Genomic DNA, 12,779 nt, shown 5'->3' on the forward strand with positions numbered 1-12,779 from the left:
CTGGTTTCGTTTCTATTCCATATACATCTAAAGCTATGTACAGCACCTGAGACGGTCCTCATGACCGATGAGAAAAGAGGCTTAAATTGTCTGTAAGGAATTGTTGTTTAAAGCTATGGCTGCCTAAGAAATAGTAGACAGGAAGCAGCGAAACTGCAATCCTATGTCACGAGAGGTATGGAGGCCACTTGGGCTAACAAGATTACCCTGGGAAGCAGAGTACACGGACCTACTGGTTAGTCCTGCAGGCGATCAGCGCATGGCCCTGACAGCGCCTAGATTAAACTATGTGCCGTTCTTTCACATACTAAGCACTACGATTATAGTAGTCAACACTTAAAGACCTAGTGTTACAAAAAGACATTGTGTGAAAAATAATGCTAAAGTAATAATAATTGTATATAGCCTTAGCTTTGTGATGTATGGATAAGTCTAAGGGGTACTGGCTTGATGGCGCCGTTAGTGTAACGGCACGACCATATAGACTACCCTCTGAATTACAGGACGTTCTGTAATTCTGTACCTCTTGGTAGGAACACAGGGGTGGCTATAGTGTAGCGGTCACTCCCCGCAACAGTTAGTTGCCGACATAAGTAGCCCACGAGCTAATTGACGGCGAAGCAGCCATACGGCATAGCCACATTGGTGTCCAGCCCAGTGTGAGCTTGGTCTAGATGTGTAATAGCAACGTCCTCAAAGCTTCACAAGCAGGCATATGTCTTTCTTGTTGACCAAAATGGTGATCAATTGAATAATCGGTGGAAGAACATCAAATCTAACAGTACACCATGCGCCATAAATATCCGGTATTGGTATCTTTTCTCCCCCCCCCCCCCCACATCATAACATAAAACCCTAGTGAGCCTGCTTCCATCAGGAATGCCGAGGCAAAGAAGACAAGAATGATTTCAAGCTTGACCGCCCGGGCAGCTTAACCAAGGGAAGGCAGACCACGCTTGGCACGTCGGAGTGCGCGGGTCATCTTGAACTTGCCGGTTGAGGCAACGATCGCAAAGTTGGCTCCGCTACCACTGCAAGATGTACCGGCTGCGACAGGCATGATGGTGGACCAGGTGCCCGAGGCGCAGATCTGGTAAGAAGTCGAGCTCACACATTGGTAGTCGCCCTCGGCCGTGCAGGCAGATCCAGCGGACTCCGAGCCGCTGCTGCCAGAAGATCCGGAGCCGGAAGATCCGGAGCTGGAAGATCCGGAGCTGGAAGATCCAGAGCTGGAAGATCCAGAGCCCGAGGAGGAGCCCGAGCCCGAGGAGGAGCCCGAGGAGGAACCTGAGGAGGAACCTGAGGAGGAACCTGAACCGCTAGAGCTGGAGCCTGTAGGGGTTGGGGCAGCGGGGGCGGTGGTAGCAACCGTAGCAAAGATACCGCCTGCAGAAGGAGCGGCAGCACCGCCATTGGCAGCTGGCGGGGTAGGTGAGCTTCCTGCATCACCGGTCACACTGGCACCAGATCCAGAGCCAGAGCCTCCAGTAGGCTGGCTAGGGCTTCCAGTGGCACAAGATCCAGTGGGTGCAGCAAACTCAGTTGTTGCACCGTTCAAGCTCTGCACATTTGATCCAGCATCCGGGAAGGTAACGTCCTTGGCGTTCACAGTCTCACAACCGTTGCCAATGTTGGCCTTGAACATGTCCGGAAGCGCCTCGTAGTTGCTCTTGTCGCCGCCGGAAGAGCCAGTGAGATCGACCAAGGCGCAGTTCATGTACATCTCACGGTTTCCGATCTTGTTAAACCATGTCCACGCGAGCACTGCCTTGCCGGAAGGGATGTTGTCGGGCAATGTGAAGTTGTAGTCGAAAGGAACTGGGAGGGTAGCCGACGTGTCGTCACCAAGGTTGCCCTCGGCGTTCTGAGCGGGACAGCCTCCTTCAATGGACGTGACTGTCTTCCAGACGCTGTCCTTGGTCGGGTTCTCATCATACGTGATAGAGACCTGACAGGAGCCACCTCCATGGACAGACTGCCCGATGAAGTTCAGGGGTTGCTGTGAACCCAACTCCATCGAGGTTGTTTCACCGGCAAGCGTTTGGCCAGGAGTAAGCTGGCAAGGATAGTTGCTGCCATCCGCCAACAAGGGGCCATTGGTCGCAGCAGGTGTAGTTGCGCGGACCGGGCTTGCCATCAAGATGTGGGCCTCGGCGATGGAAGCCAAGCTGCAGGCGGCAGCGACAGCGAAAGATTTTGAGAAATACATCCTGTCGATGAGTAGTGCTTTTCGTTCCGGACGAATTGCGCAAAAGAATGTTGGTATCTCGAGGATGAATGAATGCTGTGTCGCTGTTAGAAAATGACTCAAATATATGTATAGTCTTGAGGAACGAAATTGTTCCAAAGCCACTGAGCCTGAGGAAGAAAAGAGCTTATTGCATACCGAACAAGACTTTGTGACAAGGCTGTTGTGTGTCGCAAAAGACTCGGGTGGTCAGGAAGCTTCGAAATTGTCTCAAAATTCTTTTGTTGAAGGAATGGTGTGCACCAGGCTGAAGAGAGATGAAAGGACAAGAATGGCAGAATAGAAGGACTAGCCTTCAGGAGAATGAATGCGACTGCTCAAGTCTTGTTTGAAACGGAAGAAGTGATGAGGTTGTCAATCATCAACCAAATTTGGCCGGGCTGAATGAGCATCTTTATAAATAAGAACGCGGCTTGGGAGGCAACATGTGCTTATTCGGATTCAGGAGACCGTCACTCGCTGTTGGGCTTTCCAGTGGATGAGATCGACCGAAACCCATACCATGTACACTATGTACCCACTCGGGTAATCCAAGATCGTGTATAAGGCAGGATACCTTGACAAAAGGAAGCGGGCAACATCAGCCAGTCAGGGCGTACAGCCACGTCCCTGAGTCCGACATGCGAGGCATGATGGATCTGCTCAAGGGACCAGGGTTGAGGGCCTGATCGCAGAAAAGTACGGATGTCAAGCCTTGATAGGCTGTTCCGATCTCCTGGCTTGTTTCGGAGGTGGCAGAACATCTTTCTGCAGGCGACCGGGATTAAGCAAGGCTCCTCCTTGATCACCCAACGGCAGCCAATGCCCCACGATCTGCAAGTGCTCGCCGTATCACCCCTGACTTTGTCCCGTTTTGGCAAGCGAGGGTAGCATTGCAAATTCTCGCCCCCGAGAGGGCTGGCCACAAGCAGGCACCACACGCCTGATTGAGACAGCTGTTGAACTCAATACGGGGGGACGAAGCAACGTTCAAAGTGGCTGCAATCATTGTTAATTCTCCCTAGGTGCATATTGAAGATGAGGGACTGGCGTCCAGTGGCGCGGTGAATACACGTGAGTCCACGTTTTGGCCGTGGCCGGTGGGTGCACCCGGGTCCCAGATCGCCAAGCTTTGTCCGATGCGGCCTCCAAGGTGGACGACAGACCCGCGGGTGCGGGTCTGTGTGACGAAGTAGCAGCCGTCAAACGAGCCAACATGCCGCAGGGCTCCATGGCCGCGGCTGGAAAGAGAAGCGCTAAACTGCGCATGCAAACAGCGGAACCTGGAGTAGCTACCCTCCAGCCCTCTGGGTCCGGAATGCCACGGCGGTCAGGTTTACAGGACGCAGGTACGCAGGTACGCAGCAAGCCTGATTCAGGGTAAGCCAGGAAAAGGAGAGCGACTGGACGATCCAGGGGCACTCTCTTTTGGGGGTGCCAAGGATAGGTCCCTGCAGCCGTACCTGGTCAACACGATAGGCGCAGTCTTATTTTTTCCCCGGCTGAGCTGCGCCCATTGGACCCCGCAAAACGAAACCGAATTCAGCACCATTTCCATCTCGCAGGAGGCAGCCGAATCACAAGTCGATATGGCCGGTTCGCTGTGACATGTTCCTCAGTAGCCGTCGTCATGCTCCGAGTGGACGCGCACGCCTTTGCAGCACTTGCAAGGGGCCCAGCATATCCATGAGATGCCGACTAAGCGGTGCGGGCAACAGCATCGCAGGCTAGGCCAGGGGTGCCGACACCTGCTGCCCAAGAGGCTGACAACATCGCGTAGCCGGCCTGTGAAGCTGTCGGGCCCTGATGGTGCTTGCCCAATCCCACGGCTCCCTATTGCCTGAAATGTCGGCCGGGCCGAGACAGACACGACGAAAAAAAAAAGGATGGCAGCGTTGGTTTGCTTGGCAAGCTTGACTTAACTGACAGCTGCCAAAGCTGGCTGCGGGATGGGCTGGATGGGTCGGCAAAAGAGCCAAAGTGCCCGGATTTGGATTGTGGCTTATGCGGACGAATCGCGGGAGGCGAGACTGCGGTGGTGGTGGATCCTTGACTGGCAGCCTGGCAGCCTGGCATGCCTGGCAGCCCGAGACACGTCCAGATGGATGGGTGCGCGGTGTGCGGCGAAACCGGGGTGTGTTTCACGTCTCTGTGGAGCCGGGCGGTCGAGCAGCCTCTTCGCCCATCATTCTGGTTCATCCGACCTGATTTGTTTATTGGGCCACTGGCCAATCCGAGGGCCAGATCGGGCACAAGGGCGTGTAAGGTCAGGCAATCAGGCAATCAGGGCAATGCAGGGGAAGTTGAATTGTGACACCTTGCGTGGTTGCGTGGAAGAGCAGGCGGGCTGCACTAGTATCCGGCCATAAGTGTTAGCAACACCAAAACTGCTCAACTTTCAGCATCAATTATACAACATCCACAAAGTGTGTGGTAAGATTTATCATCAACGTCCTACTGAGAATTGAACAAGGATTCCTTTGGTGTTTTTTTCTTGTCGAAAATCCCCTTTCTCGTTAACTTGTAGGCTGCGTAACTCGTTGGCGAAGAATCTCACCTTAGCTGTGGCCGGATACTTTTGCAGAGGGCCTGAAGAGGTGGGAGAGGTGGGAGAGGACTGCATGCTCTGGATGTTTTGAAACAAGCCGGGTCGACGACAGCCAGTCGTTGGTCGCCGTCTGATGGCTTCCACTACCAGCCCCAGGTGTGGGTGGGTTGTGCCGTGCCTGCCGATGAGTAAGGCTGTCCCAGGGGCCCAGGTACCTAGGTACGGAGTAGTCTAGGTAGGTAGTTCTGCAGCCAGTGCTGGCGGGAGGCAGGCGCGTAGCGTTGGCCTCCTGGCGACCCCACTGGCCTAGGATGGGGCTGCGTAGGTCTCCCGTCGGCTGGCCGTGACTGTATCAGCACATAGGAACCTAATTCGACAACAACACTGCCATGCATGCGCAGCGGCACGCACATGTTCCCACCCTTTGCGACCCTCACGAGGCATGGCCGATATACGCGCGCCTACATGCTATTCAACGGTCTTCCTTACCACTGCCCAGTCGTGCTGACGACCCATGTGGCGAGCAAACCAGGGGCGCATGAACGAACGGCTGACTGGGCGGGCGGGCGAGCATGGTCGGCCCCTTGTGCCATTGAGCTTTTGGTCTGGTCACGAAATGACTCGCCGGCCCCAGGCCCCAGGGGACAATGCCCATTCATCCGATGTGAAGGGGGCGGCGCTGCGCAAGCGATCGGCGCGGGCATGGGACCCGGCTGGCCTGTCAATGCTGCTGCGGCTGCTGCGGCTGCTGCTACTGTGGTAGACGGTCATGCCAGATCGCTGGCCAGCCAGCCAGCCAGCCAGCCCAGGCCCTCCACCATCCTTGCGCAGCTGATCTGCCCCCTGAATGTCCTACCGGCATTGTTTTTTAGATGAATATCTCGGACGACAACCATGGCAGCGCGGCAATAGGCGCCACCGGCCCACCCATTACGGGCCGCGGTCCGGCGAGAGTCTCGGGGCGGCGAGAGTCAGGTAGCCAGTTGGCCTCTCGGGGCCTCTCGGATGAAAATGATGCTCTATTGTTTTGCCACCTCTAGGTCTAGTTCAGCTCCTCTTTCGGGGGCTAAAGATGCCCGTGGGCCACGACATCGCTGTGGCAGTTGTGGTCGACTCTTACCCTCATTGCCTCAGATCAGACGGCTCCACCAACGCTGGCGGGCTGGTCGGGGTCGCAGTCTGTTCCGCATGGTCAGCATTGTTGCCACAAGCCAGCTTCTAATCAGACAAGTCAGCTCACCCTCGAAGACATAGCCGGCTCGTGTCCACTTCTGAAGCTTGTCGCGGCGGAACTCCGCGAAGTCCCATTCCTTGTCCTCGAGCGAGTCCTTGTCCAGGAAGATGTAGGACTCAGTGATGACCTGTTCGCCCTCCACGTTGCCCTCGCCCTTCTCATTGCCAACCTTGGTCAGGAGCTTAGGACGGACGACCCTCCGGTCGTAGGCTGCGCCCTCAAAGAAGTCAAGCCGCTCCAGGTTGGCTTTTGTGATGCCGCTAATCACAGCGCCACGGACGGAGTGGTCGGGGTCCTCGACCATGCCTGGGTACTCAGCACCGCGGACCCGGCGTCGGCAGTGGCCATGCAAAATGGCAGGCTGGAAGTCATGGCGCTTTCGAATCTCCTCCGGTGGGTCTTTGTTGTCATAGCACACTGAGAAGAACACTTGAGGTTCCATCTAAGCAGCCACTGCTAGTCAACTGACTGGACTGGCGGGGGGGGGGGGGCGTGGAATCAAAAGGGTGTCTTGTTTACCAGGGTGCCTTCAAGTTGGTCAGTCTACATGTCCAAATTTGTGGCTTCGGCTGCATACGAACCGTAGAAGAACGCGGTGCGCGTCTCAACTTGCTCCCCCTTGCTGTCTGCCATAGCTGCCGGTACAGGTCCTCGACGGGGATGAGGTATGGCGAGGTGAGGACACGCCGAGCAGCTGTCAGATTAGGAGAGGGTCTTGAGAGCTGCCTAGGTGTTTCGAGGCACTCAGCCAGTATGTTGAGAAGCAGCCAAGTCTCAGCGACGGAGGAGCCTTTAGGAAGCCTCGTCTATACCAAGTATCCACGTGCTCTGATAAGCTGCGGCACAATTGAGTTGCCTGGCAGCCGTGATCGGCCAGCTGCGCACTAGTCGATCTCCAGCTGCTGAGTCAACGACACCGAACTACCTACTAAGTACTTAAGTAGGTACACCTGCATGCAAATGTTGTTATCTTCTACAAATGAAATGCAGTTGCATTGCACTGTTAGATGGACGGAACTCCGCTGAAATTGTCATGAATTGCAGTCGGGGCGTTCCCCATTGTCACCATTATCCTTGTCAAAGCTAGAGTTAGTAATCGCTGCGTCTACACATCAATACCAAGAAGGGCACTCGTGCTTGGATTGCCAAAATGCTGTATGTACATGCATCATCTATGTTATCAGATTACATCATGGAATTACAACAGAAAATACCAATTGTCTATCCCTCAACCATTGGACCCTCCATGGTGCTTTGGCCTTATTTTTGGGGCCTTTTTGTCCAGCAGCACAACATGGGGATCCAACTCGATGCCCCAGTGTGCTGCCCCGTCCACCCTGACATTCCATATCTCCCAAAACTGTGTGTCTCTACAGGCCGCTGTCTCGGAAAAACGAGAGTTGGCCCCCCCCCTGCAAAATGCCCCCTATTCAAAAGTTAAACACTCCCTTTTAAAAGTAATTTCCTTTTAATAACTCTTTTCATACTTAACTTAAAAATATATAAAAAATATATTTATAATCCTTATAAAAGTCTTTATAAAATTAAATTTTTAAAATAATTTTTATTTAATGTTTATATATTACTAGGGTTGTAAGTTAAACTACTTAATAAGTCCGTATACTTACTTATCTTATCAACCTAGTAACCTCTATACTTTATATAAAAAAGATTTAATAATAAATATTTAAAAAATATCACTATATAGAAGTTTTAATAAGGATTATATATATATTTTTTATATATTTTTAGGTTAAGTATTAATAGAGTTATTAAAAGAAGACTACTTTTTAATAAACCTTTAAAATTTTTGACAGGGGTAATAAAACAGGGGGGGGCCAACTCTCGTTTTTCCGAGACAGCGGTCACTCTTCACAGACCCACCATACATCCCCAGAGCCCGACTCCCCGCCACGAAAGCAATGCTTGATCCGATCGTGGACGGCATCTTCGGAAGCAGCATCTCGAGCTGTCATGCTGCAGTATAAGATTCCTGTATCACAGTGGTATCCAGGAAGTCAGAAAATGTGCCGTTATGAAGACCAATCGCAAATCCGACCATAGCTAGGTAGTCATAGTTGGCCATGAGATATTCGACTTCAACGACTTGGCGTACTGATCTCATGCTCAAGTGTGAGGTTACCGGGATAGTCTCTGAGAATATCCATGGATGAGAATCCGGCATGCAGAAGGAATCTGAGGCCCGTGCTGTTGAATACAGAACTGTTAAGTGGGGATGGCGGAGACAACTCGACGAGAAGCTTTTCCAGTGGTTGACCCGTAAGCGCGTCAACCACAATTGACACCTCCTGCTCCTGTGTGCAGGACGGCTCGCAGAACATAGCGGTCATATTATCAAACGTTGCGTTCATCCCAGTCCCCGTTCCGTGGCCGTATATGGCGAGAAACAGTTTCTCAAAAACTGATGAGAAAACTCTTTCTTGCACACCGTATTGGCCAGGTGCCAGTCAAGATGCGCGTCGCCTTTGTAGCCAATGTACTGCATGTTGTAATGACCTTCCTCCTCCCGCTAAGCGACACATTCTGCACGCAGCCTCGGCCATTGTCGAATAGATACTGACCGCCCCGAACAGCTTCAATCGTTGGCGTAAGAGCAGCCGACCGCCAACAATCCAGGCTAGTCGCGAATCTCATCAATAGTATTCACGGTCCATGTCTCGTGGAACCTCACCGGTGCGTTATGGGTAGGAGAAAATGGAAGCAATGTGTAGTCAGCTGTCGTATACTTGGACAAATCCTATTCATACCAAGCTGTGCCGTAAGCTGCATTCGGAACCGAAGCATCAAGGAGTATCGCTTGTTCCTCGACAAAATAAAGCCAGACCTGATGGATATGTCAACGCTTCTACATACCCTCACTGTTTGTTTCCCGAAGATTGAGCCTTGTAAAAGTGTGATCACCCAAAATACCAACACCATTATAGAGCCTGCAAGGAACACAGGCCAGTGCCTTTGCTTCCAATCTTTGATCGGAACGAAATACAAGAATTTAGAGGGATAGTTCAGCAGAAATGACTGCTTTGCATTCGCGCCATGGGGCCGCGACAGCTCAAACCACGGCTGCATCCTGCGCACATCGAGGTTGGTCCACGTCCAGAGGGGATGATACAGCACGGCGATTGTTGTCGGCATATACAGACAGGCGATCTTGACTGAGTCCGAGATGTCATCCTCGGATGATGAGAGAGCTAGAGCTCCCTTTCTCTGGCTCTTCTGGGCGAGGAACTCGAGCACTCCGGCCAGGGCGAGGGATATCACGACGACGGAGCAGAGCACCGGCGCCCGCATCGTATACGGTCTCCATCCCGCATGAGAGGCTACAGCCCAACATACCAGCCTCGCCTTGGGAGTAAACCATGGTGATCATGTTGCATAAAGCCGGACATACCATTGTGCCTACCCCGGAGCCGTTGGCTCAGCCTGTTGCCTGCCTGCTTTGGTGTAGTGTAGCACCTGATAGGCTGTGCTTGTGGGAATACTTCTCGGACACCTAGCGTTGCCGGCAACTTCGCTGAACTGGTTGGCACCTGGAAACGACTCCTATCAGACATGGCAGTAATACGCGCTGCCATCCCAGGTCAAAAACAAAAATAAAAAAATGAGGAACATCCCTGCCCAGAGAAAGTGGGACGGGGGACAAAAGGGAGAAAAAGAAAGGGCTGATAATTGCATGTGTGTACAGAATTATGTGAGAGTATTCTGTCACAATGCCTGGAGCATACTAGTACCAAGCTGCTCTTACATTATAGACTTCATGACTGCCACTGCACAACAGGACAGGCATTCTGCAGCCCTACGGTACAGCGTCACAGCGCATGCAGCTTTGCATGGTGGGCCCTGAGGAGCCAGAGGTGAGCTTGTCAATCAGCCCAGGCCGCTCAAATTGTCATCACCAATAGTCCCGTTCTTAATCCACTGCGACAGCAAGCCGTCCGACATCGTTGGCCCGCACTTTCGTCGCCTTTGGCCTTTCCAGGACTCGTCATGGACCACGAGGCGCCCTCAAAAGTTCCAACAATGGTCCCCCATGATGAGCTCAGCAGTGAGTTTGAGACTTCACTTTCCAAACTTCGGCTTAGACGTGAAGCAGGTCAGATCATTGGACCTGGTAGATATATTTCGTGGCGCTTCGGCGTCAACTCGAGTGATGTGAGTGGCTGCTAGCTAAGCGCGTGTAATGCCAAAGCATGGCCCAGGACAGGGCTTTGGAGAGCCAAAAATGGCGTCGATGAGATGCCCGGCATGGTGCAAGCGACGGGTCGTATCAGCAAGTCAAATTGAACTGTGCTCAGAACTAATCGTGATCGGGATTATTGCGAGAGTGAGACGCTAGCCCGCCAAACGTTGTTGGTAAAATATGGTATCTATTCCACAGGATGCCATGCCTTTCGAGACCATTTGTTCTGACAATGCTGAGAATCGCGAACCGGCCAACTATACGCCTACCAAGATGCATGCCGAGACGCCTTGAAAATGCCGGAAACCTTTCGTCAAACCTCATTATAGAATTAGTTGTCGTCACTCATTTCCATCAAGCTTGGCCGTCCCTCCGGTTGAGACAGGCCTCGGGCCACGGCTTTCTCCTTGCCTTTGCCCTTGTTCCTATTATGGAGGCCATTGAGCTTGGCCGCCAGCTTCGATGTTGCTGCATATTTGCGCTGTTCTAACACCTGCTCAAACTCGGCCAATTCTGCGTCATCGGTGATTTCGCCGACGATATGACCAGAGTTTGAACACTCGTCCAGCGCTTTCACCAGAAGCTCAGTTGCAATCGGGTCCTGTGGATGTATGGCCAGTGCTTCGTGCAAGACGTTCACTGCCTCTTCCGGCTTCCCGCTGTCAAGGTATATCAAACCTTTTGCGCAGAATATGGGCGCGTCCTTGCCACCCTCCCGCAGAACCATGTCGAACTCGTCGAGTGCCTGCTGCGATTTTCGCTGTCGCCGGTAGGCATGGCCTAGATTGGTTCGCGCAACAATCCATGCCTGTGGGTCGCTGTCAATCTCTTCAGCAATCGCAAGAGACTGTTTAAAGTAGTCTACCGCCTCGTTGAGGCGATTCTGGTGATAGTACACGATCCCCATCTCGTTCAAGAGCAGTGGGTCTGTTTTGCACAACCCATAGGCCGTGTTGAGAAACTCCTCGGCCACAGTCATGTTGTTCATAGCGTGGTGCTGCATACCCAGGAACACCTGTGGCAGATGCGTTCCCATAAACAACCTCGCAGCAGTCGAGTAGGCTGAGATGGCCTGGTCATGCTCGCCTTCCGCAGCGAACGTGTGTGCAAAACCAATCCAGGCAGGGCCGAAGTGAGCGTCCATCATGCTGGCTTTGCTGGAATAGCGTCGTGCTTCGGCAATTTTCCCTGTCAGGTAGTAATAGATAGCAACAGCAAGCCACGTGCAGGGCTCCTCAGGGTGGCTGTCAGCAAGCTCGTGGGCGACCAGGAACAGAAGGTTTTTCTCTTTCAGTTCGTAAAGACATGCCAAATGAATCGGATAGACGCTGAAATTGTACTTGTCATCGACAAGTACTGCATTGGTAATCTCGAGAGCATCTCTGTAGCGGGATTGTGTATAGAGCAAGTCCGCCCTGGCCAGGAGAAGATCCGCGTTGTCCTTGAGCTTGTAGTGCGTGGCCAGACTCTCACAAGCCGTGTTGAAGGCATCTTGGTTTTGATATTTGGACAAGCGAGTGCTGTAGAGCATTTCGACGTAACTGGCGATTTCCTGGGAGGTGTCAAGGTCACCCTCAGTGCTGATGGAATCGAAGTCAAGGGAGTGGAGGAACTCCCACTCCTCCTCTGACGACAGTAAAGAATTCTTGGTCAGCTGGTTGAATGCCTCGAAGCATTGGACATCGATCCGAACGGCATTCTTGTAGCACTCCTTGGCACGATCAAAAGCGTTCAGCTTGGCATGGCAGATGCCTCGCAGGTAGCACATTCCGGCTTCATACCGCCGACTGATCGCTTCCACCTCTTTCTGTGTATCGCGTGACGGTTTCAAGGTGCTCGCTGCTCTGGCAGTTGCCCCCGAGTGGGTTTTGCGCTTGCTCGACTCGTTTGATTTGATCAGGTAGGTGGGGTCGCGATCTCCCAGCACGGTCAGGGCCTCGTCGAAGCGCGATTGTTTGACGAGGCAGTGTGCTGCAAGGTACTGGCAGGAGGGATTTCTTCGGACAAGGTCCCTGCTCTCAAGGAAACGTTGGGCGCGTGTGTAATTGCCGGTGGAGAAGTGGACTTGGGCCATCCAGAAGGCGTCGTTGTCGTCATCTGCACACGCTGCCTGTTAGCAGAAGTCCAACCCGCACGCGAGCCAAGTGGGACAGCTTACTTGTGAGAGCAAGAAGCTTGTCGCCAATGAAGATTGCTGTCTGGAATTGGCCGGAATTAAAGGCCGTCTGCCTCCAGTTTCGCAGGAACCCCTCCATTTTGGCATTGTCTTCCTCGCCGCTGTCAGAAGACATGATGGGCAATATCGCACCAGGTTTTCCGAACTTGAAGACCTGGAGGAGCTGCTGTGGGTCCCTGGTCGTCAGCAACCGAGGTCGGGGCACGCAGCAATTCAATGGAGCAGCTGGATGTCAACAAGACACCTGACTAGAAGAACCATGATCTCACGCGTTGTTTGGCCGGGTTGTTGACCAGGACTCTCTTATCTTATCTTAGCTTACCACTAAACCTCCGCAGTGTGACGCAAGCAACTGAACAAGGCACCCTACGCTCTAGGCTCTAGGCTCTGGGCGTG

The 12,779-nt window shown here is 52.9% G+C and overlaps 2 protein-coding genes across 2 annotated transcripts; both read right to left on the bottom strand.

Moving 5' to 3' along the window:
• Positions 1-931: 931 nt before the first annotated feature.
• KVR01_010440 (uncharacterized protein) lies at positions 932-2,209 on the bottom strand (the record flags this gene model as incomplete). The annotated part of the gene is made up of 1 exon (XM_044787982.1): positions 932-2,209. One exon carries the CDS (start codon positions 2,207-2,209, stop codon positions 932-934), a length of 1,278 nt encoding a protein of 425 aa, XP_044640599.1.
• Positions 2,210-10,126: 7,917 nt separating this feature from the next.
• Positions 10,127-12,620, bottom strand: KVR01_010257 (anaphase promoting complex subunit CDC16). The gene is made up of 2 exons (XM_044794128.1): positions 12,366-12,620; positions 10,127-12,304 (listed from the first exon to the last, which is right to left on the bottom strand). Exons 1-2 carry the CDS (start codon positions 12,496-12,498, stop codon positions 10,539-10,541), a joined length of 1,899 nt encoding a protein of 632 aa, XP_044640416.1. The 5' UTR covers positions 12,499-12,620; the 3' UTR covers positions 10,127-10,538.
• Positions 12,621-12,779: the final 159 nt, after the last annotated feature.

Source organism: Diaporthe batatas (assembly GCF_019321695.1).
Source record: "Diaporthe batatas strain CRI 302-4 chromosome Unknown Contig00013, whole genome shotgun sequence".
Lineage (NCBI taxonomy): Eukaryota > Fungi > Ascomycota > Sordariomycetes > Diaporthales > Diaporthaceae > Diaporthe > Diaporthe batatas.

Bases quoted from the DNA above. Each gene is read 5' to 3' on its own strand.
- KVR01_010257 (XM_044794128.1), bottom strand. From the start codon at position 12,498: ATGTCTTCTGACAGCGGCGAGGAAGACAATGCCAAAATGGAGGGGTTC. The intron at 12,305-12,365 runs GTAAGCTGTCCC...CAGCGTGTGCAG, and splicing joins CAAGCTTCTTGCTCTCACAA to ATGACGACAACGACGCCTTC.